At 45.4% G+C, this 20264-nt stretch overlaps 1 protein-coding gene across 10 annotated transcripts in view; it reads left to right on the forward strand.

The window, feature by feature from the left end:
* Cit (citron rho-interacting serine/threonine kinase) overlaps positions 1-20264 on the forward strand; it is a 166004-nt gene that overhangs the window by 69685 nt on the left and 76055 nt on the right. For all 10 annotated transcript variants that reach the window (XM_042669642.1, XM_042669643.1, XM_042669647.1 and 7 more), the window contains 5 exons: positions 10360-10465; positions 11427-11570; positions 12988-13107; positions 19491-19661; positions 19890-19940. In XM_042669642.1, coding sequence (XP_042525576.1) covers positions 10360-10465; positions 11427-11570; positions 12988-13107; positions 19491-19661; positions 19890-19940 — 592 coding nt within the window. The remainder of the gene's footprint in view (positions 1-10359; positions 10466-11426; positions 11571-12987; positions 13108-19490; positions 19662-19889; positions 19941-20264) is intronic.

The raw sequence follows: 20264 nt of genomic DNA on the forward strand, positions 1-20264 counted from the left end.
GAGATAAGAGTCTCATAGGCTTGCTTGCCTGGGCTGGCTTTGAACCATGATTCTCAGATCTCAGCCTCCTGTGTAGCTAGGATTACAGGAGTGAGCCACCGATGCCTAGTGCCAAAACACTTTTTATGGCTTTCTTGATGATGACTGTAATCCTCATCTCCTCAAATCCTCATTTTGCACTTCCAGTTGCCTTCTATGGTTTATTCTTGTGGATGATGGCCTCAATTCTCCCTTCAGTCCTACTTCCTTTTTATTGAAATAGTTAGTACTTGGGGCATTTTCCCTTACTAATTGCTTTCCTTCCACATTTCGCCAAAGGCTCTTTGACATTGTTCTTTCTACCCAGATCCCTACTGCAAACAATCCCATCTGTGATTTGATTTTTTAAAAAATAATCAGCAACAATGACAGCATCTTCTCTGCTTCTCAAAGGCATACATCTACTGTAACTCCCCAATAAGTTAACAAATCATAACTAGCTTCTGCCCATGGCGACTGCCCTCGAGTGTCTGGTGGTGTTTCTCCTCCACTGTTATTTGGATCATGTTTAGTGACTTGTCTCTGGGGTGTCGGTTTGGGTTCTCTTCTCTTCTGGTTCGTTCAATTTCTTCTTTCTCCCAGTCAAGCACATCTTGTTCTCCTTGTCTTATCTGTTCTCTATTTAGAATGTGCGTGCCTGCCTGGCAGCCCTGGCAGGACCATTCTACCGCCTTCTCACTTGCCTTTAAAGATACCTTTAGGAAATGGAATGCAAACCATCCTATCTCAGTTCTTCAAAGATTAGGCTCCAGAGGATTCATCAAGCCTGTGTTTTGTTGGCCTACACACGCTCATTTGCATGGTTGCCTTGGATCCCTTAAGAAGACAATCATGGACTCAACAGTGCTACGTGGTCCCAAGTGCAGCGCAGGGCTGGCAACTCCTCCTTCGCCTAAGTAAATTCCTCTGCATTCTGTCGGCATTACTTGCTTTTTTCATCTCCTAGCCCCTCTGGGACAAACTTCCCAAAGGAATAATGTCCATCATGGCCTCTTTTTTCATGCCTGTGATGTTTCAGAAATGACTGTGAGAAGACGTTCCATTGCACTCAACCAGGCTAGTGATCTCCACCTAGCCACGTGCTATTATTTCCTGCTGTTCTTCTGGATGGACAGCTCGCTCTCTATTTCTGTCTCTCTCTGTCTCTGTCTCTCTGTTCCTGTCGAGATTATGGGTACTTGGTTTTATGCCCACCTCTCTGACTGCCACCCTTTTGAGGTTGCCTTCTCTTTAAATGTATGTACTCTCATTGACTCTCGACTTTACCCTCTTCTAGCTTTCTTCCTAATCATGTTTAAGGAATTACCCCTTTTGCTGACCCTTCTAGTCAAGGAAACAGGGTCATCCTCACCTCCCCCTGCTCCCCTGCATCCCATCATTAGGCAAGACCTCCTGGTTGTATCTCTGATGGCACTTGCGTTCATGCCCACTGTTTTGTCCTCACTGTCACCCATAATGGACTTTGGCTTGGATTGTTGCAGTCGCCTCCTAAGTCCTCTGCCTCTGGTTTTCCTGGCTGTAATCCATTCTCCACAGAGGGTGGACGTCTTCCAAAGCAAGGGTTGGATGATGTAATCGGCCTGCTGAGGCCTTCAGCAGCGTCCTAGTGTGCACAGAATTAATGACCTCTTTCGAACTTGACATTCAAGCCCGATACGCCAGACCCCTCTCCAGCCTTTTCACTTGTACTCAACTTCTTGTCCCTTGTGTCTGGCCAAATTGCCCAAGGTTCATTGAGGACAAGACCATGTCTTTCATCTTTTGCTGCCAATAGGGCTTTGCCCTGGCAGGTCTAACATCTGTCAAATTGAATTAGACTACAGTGGCTAGGGATTATGGCAATCCCCTCTGCACAACTTATATACAGTTAATAATGAATGGGACCATCATCTGCTGAGAACTTCTGGTGTGTGTGTAGATCTGGTTGTTCAGGCCTTCACACGCATTGCCCAGTCAAGTCCTTACTGTCTCAATGTAGTCCTCTGAGGTGGTTAGTAGTGTCCTCATTTTGCAGATGAGAACACTGAGACTCGAGGACTTGGGCCGATAATCTCATTGCCTAGAGAACTCTGTACCTCTTACCTTTCCTCTAAATTGTCATGATTTTGCTGGGTTGTGCAGAATCAATACCCTTGTTTACTAAGGAAAGTGAAAGAGGCCACTTCTCCAGAGAAGTCAGTCCCTATTTATCCCAAGTGTTTAGCAAGCATTCTCTTTTCATCCAGCAACACTCATCATTTTATGATCACGAAGCTTGGTTACCTCTGAAGTTCACACAGCTTGCATATGCCAAAGGATGGCCTACATTTTTAACGTCTAGATTTAGGGCTAATAAAAGTGTCCTGTACTTTTTTTGCTGGGGGGAGGTGTTGGTAAGGGTGGGGAAGGGGTGGGGGAGACAAGATGCAGCCCTCTGACGGCAAAGTTCAGGTGTTGGGATCACATAGGCCTGGGTTCCCATCTGGGTGTCATCTTGCCAGTTGTATGGATGAGGTATTTCACTTTAAGCTTCAAGTCCCTCATCTGTTATGGGGGAATGGAATAGTGCCTACCTGATCGGTTTCCCACGGAGACATGTGGAGCACTTAGCTTAGCTCTTGTAGCAGAGCAGGTGTTCATGTCGCTTATTGTTATTCAGGTGTGAGGATGGGGCTGGGGGTGCTTTCAGATTTCCTTTCTTCCTCTTTTTCTACTTGGTAAAGACATCTTGCTGCTTTCTGCCCATTGAGAGAATCTGGCTCCACACAGGGTGCCTGACAGATGTCCTAATATCTTCATCCAGTGTTTTACTGTGAATGGAGTCTGCAGCGCATTGGTTAGATCTGCCTTTTCCAGAAAACACTCTGGAGGCTTCTGGCAGGATCCAGGTCTGGTGGCAACTGTTGCGGTGCCCAGCATAGATGCTACACGCTTCCAGCCTCCTCTGGGTGATTGAAAGCCCGGCTCTCCCTCTCTCCCTTCCCCCCGTGAGAGAGTATGCATGTCATTGTGACGTTGCTTCCCAGAACTATGTATGTCTTCTGCAGTTGAAGGGGTGCCAGCATTGCAACATGACTCAATTGGGATTCCTCTCTTCTGTGACCTTTAACCTCCAGCTACTCGGACCATCGCAGGCTGGCACATTACTTATTCACTCACTTCACTTGGTCACTCATTCAACATAGCCATTGTTCTAGGGCCTGTCTCTGAACAGGAAATGAGGTCCTTGACCTCAAGAAGGTCAGTGTCTTGGAGTGGGGGGGAGGGTGAAGGGCCAAAACACACTATACCTGATATGGATTCAGATGGTGACCAGACTAAAGAAATCAGAACTGCCCTGGACCCTGTGTCTGGTGACCACTTAGGTGCCCAGGGAGGACCTTCCTGAACAGAGCCCTGGGTATTTGTTTAGGAGGGTAGGGTTACTTTCTAAGGTGACATAGCTGAGTGCCTAATAGTGGCATGTAAGTCCACCCCCAGCACCTAAAAGGGGCTAAGTGCCATTGTAGAAGTCATGACAGACAAAAATCCCTGCCTCTGTGGAGCTTCCATCCCGATGGAGCAGCTGTACCTTCATTCATTTGTTCAGTCTGATAGCCTGCTGGGTGCCTAGAACTTTCTAGGCAACTGAGAACATACATGAACACTGAGGCAAAAAAAAATCTCTGCCTGCCTAGAGTGTGTTCTCCCAAGATGACAATATGGAGCTGTTCTCAAAGACAACTGGAAAGGGTAGTCCAGGAAGAGGGAAAGGGCAAAGGCCTGGATGCCAGGACTGATCTGTTGTGCCCAGTCAACAGAAGCCCATTTGAGCAGCTGCAGCTTTTAGAATCCATGGTGAGGTCAGCAGAGCTGGTCTTGGCTTGCATTACACCGAGCAAGACCCCATGGGAGGATTTTGAGGGAGTACATAGATGATTATGTTACCCTTTTAAAGAGGGTCCCTCTGACCATTGCTGGAAGGTGGGTTTATAGATAGACAGGACAGGAGTTGGATCTAAGGAGCTAAATGAGTTTGTTTGCAGGCATCTAAGCAAGAGGTGGAAATTTGTCCATGAAATTAGCAATGGCTTAAAATCTGGGAGTTGTATTAAAGAACTCACACAAATGGATATACTTTTATTAATAGTGTGATTTTTGATAAATGATCTTTGAGGGACATATTAATCATTCTAAAGCAAATGCTCAAATTTGTCTGGAGACATGCTACTGCTGGTCGTGTGTGTCAGTGTATGAGTATGCAGTTTGTGTATATATAGCAGTGTGTGTGTGTGTGTGTGTGTGTATGTGTGTGTGTGTGTGTGTGTGTGTTATGGGTGTGGCCCCACAACTAGATAGAGTGAAACTCGGTAGGAGATCAGCACTTTTGATACATATTTCCAAGTGTTCACAATGCAGAGTATTTTATAATGGATTTATAAAGTGAGTTCACAAATTTCAGAATGCACAATCTTAAAAGCCAGTGAGTGTATTTTTAGAAGCAGAATGCTGATGGTACCCTCTCCAACCCATCCACCACATTGCATTTTTGTGGCTGTCTGTATTTTTAGTGCCATTGGCCACAATTGAGGTGAGACCTTCAGCTGAGCTGATTTTGGTTTTTCTCACATTAGCATCTTAGCATCCTCTCTTGGCTATCTCAAAAATGTCTGTGGCTTGCGATCTGTGATTCGGTGGCATATTAAACAGGCATAGGGCTCTCTTCGTAGGGGAATGGACATATGATCCTAATCATTATGGTGTACATTAGATCTTAGCCTGTGTTCCTGCTCATAGGATGGGAGTCCACACTATATTCTCTTTTGATAGGAAGTATTCTGGTAATAGCTTTTATCCAGGGTTTTTCTTGAGTTATACAGATTATTTATAGGCCTATTTTATATTTATAAAACTGCATTTTATCTTTTTTTTTAATGCTTCTAAATGTGGAGGTTTCATGTAAAGCAATTTTTAAGTCCTGTCTAATACACTGGAAGCAAACGTATTCTTTCTGTTGCCCTGATACTGCCTTCCCTTGTCCTCTGTGTCCTGACCATCACCTCTCTTAGCACTCCTCAGGACTTCTCTGTTCCCAAGGCAGATGTGTTTATCAGGAAGAGATGTTGATTTCAGAGTAATTTTTTTTTTCTTTTCTTCTAGAAAATAGAAGCTGGAAAGAAAGAGGGAAAACCCAAACTTGGCTTTGGCGCTGGGAGAGACAGCACTGCTGTGTGTGGGCGGGTGGCTGCATGCACCCGCTGCTCAGAAGTGTCGCTCCTCTCCATGGGGATAGCTGGCTGTGCATCCGAGATGTGGCCAGGAGGAGTAGGCAAGCAATGTGTGGGCAGGCTGCATGTTCTTTTATTAGCATCCCCATTGTACTGCGTCTCATCTAGCTGGGAGCCTTCATCGTCAGGGGCTTCCAGCAATCTATCCTGTTTCCTATTTAATTGTCCCCCTCTGAGCCACCCTTAGAAGGAGGGAGAGTTGCTTCTATATGTGGGTTGAATTCTTTTCTGGGGGTGGTGGTGGGCTGATCTGGCTTGTGGCTGTTCTTGGTTCCCCAGGTTGTCCCAAGATTCAGGTTTAGCATCCAGTGCAGCCAGTCACCTCACATGACCCAGTCTCCATTTCCTCCATGACTTCTCCCTCTCTACCTAGCAGCCATCTGCAGTATTTCTCATGGGTTTGTCCAGGTCTGCTCAGCCAAGAAGTAGCAGAGTTGAGACCTGAGCTGTCCATACTTTGAACCTCCAGCTCTACTGGCCTGCACGTGCAGGCAAATCATCTTGAGCTGTAGAGGGGGTTAGCTCTTCCTTAGCCCTAGTTCCAGGAGGGACAGTAATCCTCTGCTCATCAGATGGCAGGAGATCCAGTGAGGTCATGTGTAAAGTGTAGTCACAGCCAGGAGCCACTTGATAGATGGCCACTATTGATTATGCGGGTAGTGACATTCATTTTCTCTCCTGGATTATTCCTTTCTGGGGCCTAGGGTTTCATGGCTTCCTTTACTTTGCAGCCTTTCCAGCAGGGCTTCTTGGCTGGACACTATTGACATTTTGGGCTGGCTGGTTCTCCTTATGGGACTGGTTCTTACAGACCAGCATTTCTGGCTTCTACCCCCCTGGATGGTAATAACATTCTAACCATAAGCTGTTGAAATTAAAACAGACAAAAAAAACCCCAACACTGTAGACATTGCCAAATGGCTAGGATGCTTGTGGGCACATGCACATGCGCAAAATTGCCCTTAGTTGAGGACCAGACATTTACTTGTACCTTGTCTTGAAATTTATAACCCGTAAGGATTTGCATTAAAATGGGGCCCCCACAAAGCACCTATACCAAATAGTCTGGCCAGAATTCCACATAGAATCAACTTTTAGAGACAGTCAGTTTTTTTGAATCCTGAACATGAACACTCTCTTTTTAAATTTTTTTTAAGTGCTTGAATTCAGGACCTAGTAGCTGACCATTAGCTTTTTTTTTTTTTTCCTTCCCCCTCAAGACTGGTGGTCTATCATATGAGCCATAGCTCCACTTCCAGTTTTTTTTGCTGGTTCATTGGAGGTAAGTCCTGCTTGGGTTGGCTTCGTACCTTGATCCTCAGATCTCAGCCTCCTGAGTAGCTAGGATGATAAGTGAGAGCCACTGGTGTCTGATTGCAGTGTCTCTAAGTAGCACTGGTTAGAATCACTGGTTGCTTAATAAGCACAGTGAAGTCTAGGCCATTCTGTCTGTCTCAGACTTAATTGGTCTGAGTGGACCCTGCATGTAGTGTTTGTTAAACCTCCACCAGCTTGGGATGATACTGTGATGCAGCCACTAGGCTGAGGACAGGGAGCTGTGGTGACCTTTCCCCTCCATCCCCCAGCCTGGTCCTCCAATCCCATTAATGTTTTTGTGGTTGTTACTCTGCTCTTCGTTTAGTCTCATCATCCTTACTGAAGCTTTTTTTTTTTAATGTGATTTTAAAGAAGTTATTGGTAAAAGATGTTTTCTTTAGCATATTTATTCTGAAGAGCTCTTAATTGCTGTACTTAGAACTACTAAGCAGTGGACCTTTGTCGAGCATCAAAATCACAGAATGAGGGGGGAGTTGATGAGAAGGATTGTTGCACTGTCTTTGAGTGCTGGCTGGGCATCTCCTGGATTCTGGGTCCCATTAATGAGTGACCTAGAAGCGTGTGTGTGTGTGTGTGTGTGTGTGTGTGTGTGTGTGTGTGTGTGTGTGTGTGTGTGTGTGTGTGTGTGTGTGTGAATAAGCTATCTGCTTGCTACAAAAAGCAATGCACTGTTCAACATGAAGCACAAGGGAGCTGGTGCTCCACATGTCATTAAGTTTTACAAACCACACCCCATCTCACCATCATAACCTCCTCTAAAAGGACCAGTTCTGTGCTAATGCACAAGGAGTCACGGCCCGTATGGTCTTCTGTCACATGTGGCTTCGCGACATGTGGATGACCCTTGGTAACTAAGAAACCAGGAATCCTTTCTTCCCCATTTGGGTGTGTTGGGTCTTGCTCTCTAGGCCACCTACCAAAATACAGTCAGGAAATACTGAAGGAGACTCAAGGCCCTTACCATGTCATCCATTTCATCTCAAATGAAAAGAAAGTGTTGTGTTGTATGCATGGGTTTGGGCTAGATAATAGGCTTGTGAGGGGTATTCAAATCTCTAGCCCAATGTGAGATTTTTAGAAAAGATTTGTTTCTGGATTGCCTTCCCTGTTGCCCATTTCTGTGAATAACCACCATTTGTCTTAATGTGAATAATAGCACAGATCACATTTAGGTGCCGCCCCCCCCCCCTCCCCCCCAGCTGAGTTACCATTTCAAGTGATTGTTATAGGCCTAGGAATCAGATGCTATTTATGTAATTGCAGGAGTAGCAATAATAGAGATGCCAATGATACCAATCATGATTAACATTCATCTGATCTCCATATCATGTCACACACTATGCTGAGGGGCTGTACATGGCCCATCTAATCTAATGGTCAGAAGGATTCTGAGGCAGGTTAGACTGATCTCCATTTTACAGCCGAGGAGACTGAGGCTCAGAAAGGTTCACACAGCTCTTGGAGGAGTGGGCTTCGACTTTGAACAGAGTAGCACAAGTCTGTGTACGGTCGCTTGGCTGCCCTACGATGTGAGCACAGAGAGCTGTCACTGGGCTACAGCAAGCCCACACTACCACCCCAACCCTTGCCATTGGAGCTGGGAGTGGTGGGCAGAGAGGTGTTTTGCATGGCTGTAGGGAATTGACCTCTTTCAGGCAGGAAGTCATTTAGGGCAACAGAAAGCAGAACTTCCACCTGCTGGTAAGTCCCACACTGCTTGCTTATTGATAACCAGCTCCACAGTCCTGTAACCAAGGCAACACATACCGAATCATGGGGCAGTCTTGGGCTCTGCCATGTCTTTCTATGAGTAAGAACCTTGGCCAGTTGTTTGTCTGGCCGTGTCTGCCCTTTATCTGTCCCAGTGTTTATACCTAGGAAACCAGCCACTGAGGGACATGGCCTTGAGTGGGAGCTTTCTCCTCTACCCATAGTTCACTACTTCTAGGGATGAGGTATGTATGTCAGTCACTCAGGGATGTGTGGGTAAGGATGTCCTTTCTGTGGGATCCTACCCTTCTTGTTCACTCCCCGGACAGCCTATTAAATTTTTGTGATATTTCCTTGGAGTTACATTCATTCAGTCTCATTCTCTCAGCTCCTATTGAGAACAACCAAAACTGTTTATCACCTCACTGGGCCTGTTTCCACAGCTTGTAACTTGTGTCTGCCTCAGAGACTTGTTGTAGGGAAAGAAGAGTTAAGACTTGTCCAGCATTCCAACAGAATCAGCTGCGTGGTCAGAACTCAGTCACCATATGAGTTCCCTGTTGATGCTGTAACAAATCAGCGTCAGAGAACACCCCAGAGTATGGTCTTGCAGTTCTGGGCGTCAGGAGTCTGAGGTGGGTTTTGCTGGGCTGAGATTCATATAGCTGAGGCTGCCCTCTTACCAGAGGCTCCAGGGGAGAACCAATCTTCTTGTCTTTCCCAGCTTCCAGTGTCTGTCTGCATCGGTTGGCTCTTGAAATCTTCTTCCATCTTCTAAGCCAGCACTGACCCCAGGTCATCTCTCCTTCCTGCCTTACCTTCTGTCTTTTAAGAATCTCGGTGATTACATTGGACCCATTCAGATGACCCAGGATGATCGCTTCAGTAAGATCCTCAACTCTGTGGTCCGCTTTCCAAGTGTGGTGACTTATTCATTGTGGTAGAGAGGAGAACTTAGACATCTTTGGGAATGAGTTTGGCTAGTCATTGTAAGCATTAGCCATTTGTTTTATTTATTTATTATTATTTTCCATTGTGGGGCTTGAATTCAAGGCAGCACTCTACCACTTGAGCCACAGTACCACTTCTGGCTTTTTCTGTTTATGTGGTGCTGGGGAATTGAACCCAGGGCCTCATGCTTGTGAGGTCAGCACTCTACCACTGAGCCACCTTCCCAACCCTGGGATATTTTATTGTATTTATTTTTGAATAAAATGAAACAGATTCCAACTCACTAGCTTGGGGAAGGAATAAATGATATTTTGATCTGTGTTAGCCCTGATCATCGTGTTAGCCCTGTCCTGACTTGGGCCTTTTAAAAGTATCTGTTAGCTCTCTTATTCTCCTCTTCCTGGCCCTTCTTCGGGAACATTGTATGGCCAACACCTTCTCAGCCTTCATGTCTCAGGTCAAATGTCACCTCCTCTGAGAAGCTCTCCCTGATCACCTTTGCTTAAACATGGGACTCTCCCAACCCCATTTATTCCTCCATAGCCTCCCCTTCCATTATCCTGCTTCTTCTTTCACTGAAGTCCTTCTCATCTGTAACTTTTTTTGTTTATGAATCTGCCTGGTGTAGTCTGTGTGCCTTCTGTAGAACGTCAGCACCAGGAGGGTGGGGACCCTGTGTGTCTTGTTCAGTGGTGGGTGGAAGTGCATCGAATGGTTTCTGGAACTGAGTGGGTGCACAGTAGGTAGCGGTTGAGTGGGTCAGTGAGTGGAACCCTGCCAGGCATGGTCCTGTTGGGTTAATGCTCAACCTTGCCTGGTGGAAGGTTCTGTTCTTGTCGTCCCACCTTGCAGATGTGGAAACCAAGGCTGAGTCCTTGTCCCAGGACAATGATGACTGAATTTGCATTGTGCCCACCGGCTCCCTGAGTCCTCTGAAGCTGCTTGGGATCCATGGTGCCAGTGGCTGCAGTGTGCTGGCAGGCTCACCATTCTGCTGCAGTTTTCTGACCGCAGCTCCTGGGCCTCGCCTAGACTGCCACTTGACATTAGTTCCGCTCTCCCCCCCACTCCTCAGGTCTGTTGTGTCGGGTCTGGACTCCCCTGCCAAGACTAGCTCCATGGAAAAGAAACTCCTCATCAAAAGCAAAGAGCTTCAAGACTCTCAGGACAAGTGTCACAAGGTATTTATCTCTGCAGTCGGCCTCCCTCCTCCTCGGTCCAGGATCTTCCCATCAATACATGCCAAGGGATCTGCCCGGGGCTGCTGCTGGCGCTGAGCCTCCTGATCCAGGTGGCGCTCACTCGCTCTCTCTCTCTCTCTCTCTCTCGCCGAAGTCGCTCCTCCAGCAACTCAGAGGGAGATGAATTCGGGGCCTTGACGTTGCCATAAATCCTTTTAAGTCTTAACCAGAGGAGGCCCTGGATTTAAAACGGCCCCCCTGCTTCTCAGCATGACCCAGCCCCATGTCTGCTTCTTCCGGCAGGTGGCGCGGGTCCTCACCTGTGGCTGAGTTGCAGCCCATCTGCTTTGAGTGATGAGAAGTCTCTCTTCCTAGTCTTTTAAAACTCCTGCTTGTATCACTGCGGCCACTGTGTTTGATTATGCTCAACGTCTCTTAACGCTCACTGTTCCTGCCCAGAGGCAACTCCCTGGAAAACTTTATTAAAAGTCACTGCTTGTCCGGGACTACTAAGCATACAGACGAATAATTGTCTCCTTGCCCTGTCCTGGATTTGTCCTCTAGATCTTTGCAAGGAGAGATGGGGGGGATCAAGATGGATTTGGGATAAAAATTAAAGTGACATCTACAAAAAAAAACAAAAGCAAAAACAAACCAAATTAAAAAAAAAAAAAGGCAAAACAGGTGAAAAATGATGATGGTGGCTTCCTTGCTAACTGGGTTAGAGAAGTGACCAAGTGTGAAGCGGGACTTGGATGAGAGGAGTGACCTAGCCTTTGGTGGCTGTCCCTACGAAGAACTGTGTGCTCCTGGGCGAAGAAACAATGGTATTTCCATCCCAACTCCTGGCGAATTTGCAGTAGCCCAGACCACCACATGGTCTCAGGGGCTGCTTGAGATTTTAATTACTCCTAACTAACCTCTGGGAACCCTTTTTAACCTGTCCATGTGTCTATTTCAGATGGAGCAGGAAATGACCCGGTTACATCGGAGAGTATCAGAGGTGGAGGCTGTGCTTAGTCAGAAGGAGGTGGAGCTGAAGGCCTCTGAGACTCAGAGATCCCTCCTGGAGCAGGACCTTGCTACCTACATCACAGAATGCAGTGTGAGCCTCCCCCAAAGCCCCCTTCCCTTGGAGGTGGCACTTCCTGTTGTGTGTGTCTCATCCTGTTTCATGAATGAAGCCTTCATGAGGCACATCACAGCCAATGCAGAGAGAGAGAGAGATACAGAGACAGAGATAGAGACACAGAGACAGAAAGACCGAAAGAGACAGAAAGACAGAGAGAGAGGCAGAAAGAGACAAAGAGGCAGACAGAGACAGAGAAAGAAAGAGAGAGGAGAATCACAATAGCAAGATCTGTGATTTCTATGAGAACCCTGAAGAATGAGGCTAGACTCAGCCCAGAGTACTACCAGACTGCTCATGGAGCACTGGAGATGGGAGTAAGCCATCATGGCTCCAGGTTGCAAAAGGTCCTGACATCTCCCGTCCTCAATCTCTCTAGACTTAAGCACCATGTCCACCAAGACAATTGAGCCTTAGCAACAAAACTCCCAACCCAGTATAAGAACACATAATGTAAATTTGTCTGAAATCAATTTTTTTCATTCCCTACAACCAGTGTAGTGACAAGAAGAACTCAGGCTTGAAACCCAAGGCCCTCTTGTCATTATTTACCATGTGACTTTCATTTATTTTTTTTTTTCTTTCCTTCACAAGAGTAGACTGTCTTCTCCATTGTCTCGTGAGATTTTTCATTCAGGTGTTTTTTTTTTAATGTGCCCAATTAAACCGTCTTAAGAAGTTGAATCACACATTTATGAAGGTTTTTTTTTTTTTTTTTCTTTTTTCCTTTTCTCTCCTCAAGGGAGAGAGAAATCTATAGAACCGGGCTGATTAAGAATAACTGCTATGTTTCCATTCCAGACTTGGCTGCCTTTCAGTGGTGGGTGAAGTTATTCAGCTGTGTTTTTCAGATACATATTTCAGTGCCATTGAAGCACTTGAGGGAAGCTTATGGAGAATAGGTGTCCAGGAAACACGAGGCAGGAGATAAGAGATAGCCCACTCGGCTCTTTTATGTAGCACCTATCTAGAAGATGAAGTTATTGCTACTTTGAAAGGGGGACATATCTTTGAGAGTCCTTAAGTTATTGATCTTCCAGGGAAGGCCAGATAGTGATCCTGATGGAGATTCTAAATGGCTAATGGATCTTAATGACTTTTTTTGTCCTAACCATACAAGTAAGTATCATGGAGGACAGGGAGATGGTGGATGGATGACTCGTCAGGCCGGCTCCGTAAGGTCACAAAAAGCTTGTGATGACGTTTGCTTGCACCAAAGGGGTTTTACAGGATGAAAATTGGAAATCGGCAACCAGCTGGAAGTTGTCAACTTCGGTCTGTCACCTGAAACCATCCTGGTGTCTGCGAAGAAGCGTGCAGCTCTCTTAATGAATCTTTTCAACCAGAGCAGGATTCACGGAGCATCCCTATTAAATGCGTTTGCTTTCTACAGAGCTTAAAGCGAAGTTTGGAGCAAGCACGGATGGAGGTGTCCCAGGAGGATGACAAAGCCCTGCAGCTCCTCCATGACATCAGAGAGCAGAGCCGGAAGCTCCAGGAGATCAAAGAGCAGGTATGACGGCATGCCCCGATCAGAGCAGCCAGGCAGCCAGCTCAGACCTCTCATTTCAGGCCTGGTTGGGAGAGAGAAGGGTAAGGGTAGGGAAGACAGGGACTGAGGAGGGGAAGCAAAAAGGCTATGTTGGTCGTTTGGCAACTTTAGATTTCCATCATTTATCTTCATCATACAGAGATTGTCTGTCTCGGCTCCTTTTGAAATCCACATCCCTGTAATATCTTCTGTTTGTTAGCGATGGCATTGATTGAGACTGAGGACAGGCGGCTCCTTCCTATAATCCCAGCTTTATGGGAGGTAGAGATTGGGATGTAGTTCAAGGTCAGCCTAGGGATGAAAGCTCATGAGACACTCCCTGTCTCTCCCCACCCCCCGCCCCCCGCTACCCCCCAATCTCAACCAATAGCTAAACATGGTGGTGCTTACTTGTCATCTCAGCTACATGTCAGAGCTTGACAAGATTGTGATTTTTTAGACCAACCTAGGAAATGAAAGTTCACAAGACCATTCCAACAGAAAAGCTAGGCATGCTGGTACACACCTGTCATCACACCTGTGGCAGGAAGCATAAACAGGAGGATTGCTGTCCAGCCTGACTCAGGCAGAAGATTGGAACCTCTCTTAAAACTATTAGAACACAAAAGGGTTGGAGGTGTGGCTTAAGTAGTAGAGAGCCTGTCTAGCAAGCATCAAGCCATGAGTTCAAACCCCAGAGCAACAACAAAGTCAATTTAGAGAGCAAGGGCGGGAAGACTTCAGCCTGTGGGACAAATCTGGCTTACTAGCTGTTTTCTGTGGCTTGTAAGAATGCCTCAAAAAAATCTTTTTAATGGCTGCAGAAAATCAAGAGGAAAATGATATTTTGTGATGCGAAAATTGTATAAAATTCCAATTTTAGTTTGCATAGGTAATGGTCTCTCGGAGTGCAGCCATGTTTATTTATTACTGTATTGGTCATGGCCCCTTTCTCATTATGGAAGCACAAGGGGACGCTTGTCACTGAGCAGGTATGGCCTGCAGAGCTGAGACTGCTTACTTTCTGGTTTTTTACAGAAAAAGGTTGTCAAGCCCTGCTTTAGATTGGCACACAAAAATTAAGTATTCTGATTCTTCAGATGCAGTTTTAAAATGTTGAGAGAGGGGCTGGGAAGGTGGCTCAGTGGTAGAGTGCTTGCCTTGCATGCATGGGGCCCTGGGTTCGATTCCTCAGTACCACATAAGCAGAAAAAGCTGGAAGTGGTGCTGTAGCTCAAATGGTAGAGCATTAGCCATGACCTGAAGAGCTGAGGGACAGTGCCCAGGCCCAAAGTTCAGGTCCCATGACCAACTGAAAAAAAAAGTGTTGAGAGAGTCCAGGCTCATTCGTAACATTATGTCTATGAAGAAATACCCCAGAGCTGGGCAACAGTGGCTCACGCCTGTAATCCTAGCTACTCAGGGAGGTGAGACTGAGTGAGGATCATTGTTCAAAGCCAGCCCATGCAGGAAAGTCCATGAGACTCATCTCCAATTAACTACCAAAAAGCTGGAAGTGTCACTGTGGCTCAAAGTGTTTAGAGCACTGGTCTCAAGCACAAAAGCTCAGAGACAGTGCTTTGACCCTGAGTTCAAGACCTAGGACCTGCACAAAAAGAAAATACCCTAGGAGAAAAGTTTGAGTCTTTCAGGCCAAGTCAGAATTAACACAGCATATATGAGTACAGAAAGCTTTTCTCCTGTGCATTCAGAAAAAAGAATTGAGACCTTTCAAAGTCCCACTCTTTCTCTCTCTCTCTCTCTCTCTCTCTCTCTCTCTCTCTCTCGGCTTTCTTTTTAGATGGCTCATTTGTATATTGCCTCATTGTTTCCTTTTTAGTATGGCTTTTTTTTTTTCTGTCTTTTGAAGAGACTGTAAATAGAAACTTTAATGAAGAGATGGCAGTGAGTAATTGGAGAGCAGAATTTATCAGCTGCCAGGCAACTCTCATTCACTCCAGAAAATCTAATGGGTACGTTGATGGAAATGAGCATGTTTCTCTCTGGATAGCACCAACGTAGCCATCTGGGTGGCCTGAAAGCAAGGAACTCCTGCACATAGCACTCCATTAGTTACTCTTTCAAAGAGAGAAAGAAGAGTGATTTTTCTCACAGAGAAGGAGGGCTTGTTGGTATACTGAATGAATCACCATATCATTTTAAAATAATGGGTTTAATATCCTTCTGCTTGATAAGTTAATATCCTTGAGGGGTTAATATCCTTCAAGCTTTCTCTTTGATAAGAGCATTATAAATAAATGTGCCTAGGAAACTTTGCAAACAAATCCTCAGGTCTCTGAACAGTATTGAGAGATTTCGAAGGGCACGCGCAGGCTTTGAGCAATCTGCTTTGACAGGTGACTCATGTGCCTTTTTACCAACAGTTCTTCATCCTAAAAGTTTCAGGAGGCGGGAGCCGCCTTCTCTCTTGACTTCAATGTGTTTGGAGATTTACTTTTTTGGGGACATCCTGGGGGGATGCTCAGGGAAATGAAAGAAAGCTTGGTTCAGCCACCAGAGGGAGCAGCTGGTGTCCACGAAGTTCCGGGAAAATAGAATTAACAGGACATTTTGAAAAAGATAGATGCCGATGGTCAAATTCAAAAGTGATGTGTTTTATGATTCATATCATAGTTGGCAGGCATGTGGACTTTTAGATTTAATGACTGACCAAAGTTCCACTTTTGGTGGGGGGGTAGGCGAGGGTGTAATTTTTGGTTTGGGATCTTATTTTTCTTTGGAAGGAGGATATATTTATATAGAGAGGTATATGTTAATATACCTCTCTATGTAAATTACCTGTGGCATATTTTGTGGGAGCAGAAGGTGTGTGGATCAGAAGAAAGCTTTTAATGCTCACAGCAAATTTGTAGTCTTTGGTTTTCAGCATGTTGATCTGTCCCAGATTTAGGATTCATTTCTCTTCTTCCCTTTCCAAAGCTACTTTTTTGTACAACTGTTTTCATTTTTTAATATTTTGTTTTTACCTAGCTACTCCTCATCAAGTGTTTGGATTTGATTTAAAATGAAAAATAGTTTTTTAGGTCTTCTGGGATAGTGAACTTCATCCATCGTTCGGAAGAATCATTGATGCTTCTTCTGCTTCTTCTTCCTCCTCGTCCTCGTCCTCCTCCTGCTCCTCCCCCCCCCCCGTCCTCCTCCTCCTCCTCCCCCCCCCGTCCTCGTCCTCCTCCTCCTCCTCCTCCTCCTCCTCCTCCTCCTCCTCCTCCCCGTCCTCATCCTCATCCTCGTCCTCCTCCTCCTCCTCCCCCTCCCCGTCCTCCTCCTCCTCCTCCTCCTCTTCCTCCTCCTCCTCCTCCTCCTCCTCCTCCTCCTCCTCCTCCTCCTCCTCGTCCTCCTCTTCCTCGTCCTCCTCCTCCTTCCTTTTTTGTTGGTTGTGGGGCTTGAACTCTGGGCCTGGACACTGTCCTGAGCTCTTCAGCTCAAGGCACGCTGTCTACCACTTGAGCCACAGCACCACTTCCTCGTTGATTCTTCTCAGGAAAGGAAACAGATTGTAGGTAACTCAGAAGTCATGTCTGTGTTAGGGTTTCCTGGGTTAATAGGATTCTGCCTGCTTCTTCCTCCCCCCATTTCTGAAGCTGCATTCGGCCTTGCTTTCGATGTCTGGGAAAGTGTTCCCTGATTTCTCCTTCTTGCCTCTCAGCATCTGCCCACAGGTCATTCCCTGCTGACACAGACCAGCTCTCTCTCAGCTTATGTGTGGACACAGACCTGATCGTCTTCACTTACCTTTCTTCTGAAGCAGGGATTTGCTTTGCTTTGAGTTTTTTTTTGTAAGGATTTCCTTGAAGTCTCCATCAAACAGATCAGCAAACGAGTTAGAATTCTTTCTGCTGCCTACAGCAGGCCGGGTGCCCAGGAGCTCCGAGAACTGACAGGAATGTTAAGTGAGCTCACCTTCTTCTGCTTGGATGGTGATGGTTCACGATAGGGAGATGGTAGGGTAGGATGCAAGGGATAGATGCCCCATGCTTGCTCTTGACAGAGCACAAAAATTACATAGCCTCCTTCTTGTAAGTTCAAGAACAAAAAGGAACTTGAGAATAAAAGATGCCCAAGACCTTCTTTTGGCCCTTTGCTGCCTTCCCAAGTTTGGGGATCATGCTAGTGGGCGTGGCTAGCTGTTCTATTAGGCATAGCAGTAGTGGAGATAATGGACCAGTGTACTTTTATGGTGATATAAAGTTGAAAAAAAAATTTTTCTGTCTCTTAACCCACCCACCCATTCCATCTCTTGTACCAGGGTTTGGACTCAAGGCCTTGCCCTTGCTTGCGTGGCTGGTGCTGTACCACTTGAGACATGCTTCCAACTCTAATTTTTGCTGGTTATTTTGGAGATGGAGTCTTGTGGGCTTTTCTGTCCTGGCTGATATTGAACCATGATCCCTTGGATCTCAGCTTGATGAATAGCTAGGATTATATACATAAACCTCCAATGCTTAACTTTTTTTTTTTTTTTTTGAAACAAGGTTTCACTAGGTCTAGATTGGATTCAAACTTGTAATTCTTGTGCCTCAGCCTCTTCTGTCCCTCTTCTGGTAGTGCAGGTGTGCACCACCATTAAACATGCAGCTTAAGTTTTTCTTATATCCAGTATATAAAATTGAGCTTTTCAGTCAAAGATTGCTTTTATAGCTAATTTATATGAATCTAACCACAAAACAAAAATTTTGCATGCATGCATGCATGTATGTATGTATGGAAGGCCCAGTGCCATGATCTATCCAAGTCTTACTGTGACCTGGCCGAGGAGGGTATCGAGTAAGCCCAAGTGAGGGATATATTTTCAGTCTCTAGAGGTCCAGATGATCGTGAGCAGTTATGGAGATGTTTGGTCTTTGTCTCTCATCTAACATCACCTGCTTAAGGGTATACCACTCAGGGAACCCTTTGTGCCCATTTTCCTCAGGTTGGCAGTGTGCGGTTGGGCAGGAGGTGTTAAATGAGAAGTTGTAAGCTCCATCTCAGGGTCATTCTTTTTTCTTTTCCCAGCTACCAATGATCCAGGGAGTCCATGGTTACATGAAAACCATTGTGTCAGAAGACTAGCTCCCCACTAGTGCATGCTGGAATAGCACCTGCTACAAGGAGATGAATGTTTTACCGATACCCTGTTATTTTAAAAAAGCTTAAACTTTAACTTACTGCCTAAAAAACAAAACAAAACAAAAATCCTTACTTTTCTGAGTGTGGTGGCTCATACATATAATACCAGTACTTGGCGAGGCAGAGGCAGGAGAATTGTGAGTGTAAGGCCAGCCTCGGCTTTAGACCTTGTCTAACAAAAAATAATAAAAATGCTGAATTGATATCTTATTAGTTATCCCTTGGGGAATGGATTTTAGAGATGTTATCGAGTATTATGAATGCCCAAAGCAATCTTGACTGGATTTTTTTCATCCCTTCCAATTTAGTCACCTTGAATACATAAATATTTGTTTATTCTTCCTCATACTTGGCCTTGATTTTACTATTGATGAATGTATTTGTCCTTTGGTCCAAACATTTCCAAAGCCATTGCCCATTTCTTCTGGTAAATTGCTTCAGGAGGAAAAAAAAAAATCTTGATTCAGAGTTCTGTTTGGATTTTAGACATTCATTTTGGGCAAAAGAATTTAAAAAAAAAAAGAGGTTTGTCTCACATTTAAGGGGTTTGTTGCCAGGAGCCAAGATTCTTCTCTGGGAATTTTTCTTGCAAGTTATGTTGCCCTGAGCCAGTGTTCTGTAGCTCTTCCAAATCTGAGGGTGACTTGAATTACAGAAGCAATGTGGAGTTCATCCTTCAGTTTGGGGCCCGGAAAAATTAATGGTGAGAAACTGACAATGATGAGTTCCACTGTCTCTGGATGCATTCCACTGAGATTTCCAATTACCCTCTAGCGCTGTCTGAAAGGTTAATTTCAAAACTCGCACCATATCTAATTGTATTAGGAGCTCATGACTTGCGAAGGACAAATCTGTAGAAATGATTACCCTTGGAGGAGGAGGAGCACACGTAAGCAGTTTATCTGTGTTTAAAGTGCAGCTCTCAGGCTGCTCCTGTGTTGTGACTTTAGGCATAGTGTGTGTTGGCGTTTGCTCAGAGGATCTTCCTCTCTGCACGTGCACTCCAGGTGGACTTAAGAACCAGCTTCTATATTGAAACAACTTAAAGATGTAATATTCTTTCTTCTTGTCCCCTGACACCCCTTCCCCTTTGCCACCATGGTGTCTTTTTCCGGATCTCTTGACCCATCATCTCCCCGCGTGCCTCTTTTCCTGTGGTTGGTTGCTTATCCATGCATCCTCACCTGTCTGCCCTGAGTTGCAGAGCTCATCTGCTTCCTTTGCCTGCCCTGTAGGAGTACCAGGCTCAGGTGGAAGAGATGAGGCTGATGATGAACCAGTTGGAAGAGGACCTGGTCTCCGCCAGAAGACGGAGTGATCTCTATGAATCTGAGCTCAGAGAATCTCGGCTCGCTGCTGAAGAATTCAAGCGGAAGGCAACAGAATGTCAGCATAAACTGTTAAAGGTAGAGCACAAGTACGGATCATCTTCCCAAGATGCCAGGGCCCCACTAGCTTAACAAATAAATGTAGGTTTTAGGGATGTCATAGGAAGCTCCTGGTCTTTGTGTCCGGCAAGAAGATAACATTCACTGCTATTGTTACTGTTTCAGTCACACAGAGAAAGTACAAATATCTGTAAGACTTCTGGGGTGTTGACATTTTCTAAATATTATATCTTTTGTCATTTACAGGCAAAGGATCAAGGGAAGCCTGAAGTAGGAGAATATTCCAAACTGGAGAAGGTATGTTTCCCATTGATTGTTTTTGGTTTTTGAGATAGAAGGGGGAGGTGTGGTTCTGGGGTTTGAACTCAGGGCTTTGCACTTGTAGGCAGGCATTCTCCCATTTGAGCTACACCCCCGGCCTTTTGTTCTAGTTATTTTTTTTCTGGTAAGTTCTTACTTTTGCTCAAGGTTAGTGGCAGATCAGTCATCCTACCTCTGCCTCCCTTGACTATTTCACTAGCTTGTTAAGAAATAGGTTCTTGATGTCATTTTTTTTTCTCAGCTCTAGCTGGGCTTCAACCATAATCCTCTTTATTTCTTCTCCCAAGTAGCTGAGATTAT

This window comes from Dipodomys spectabilis, unplaced genomic scaffold (genome assembly GCF_019054845.1).
Source record: "Dipodomys spectabilis isolate Male_0828 unplaced genomic scaffold, ASM1905484v1 ptg000499l, whole genome shotgun sequence".
Classification (NCBI taxonomy): domain Eukaryota; kingdom Metazoa; phylum Chordata; class Mammalia; order Rodentia; family Heteromyidae; genus Dipodomys; species Dipodomys spectabilis.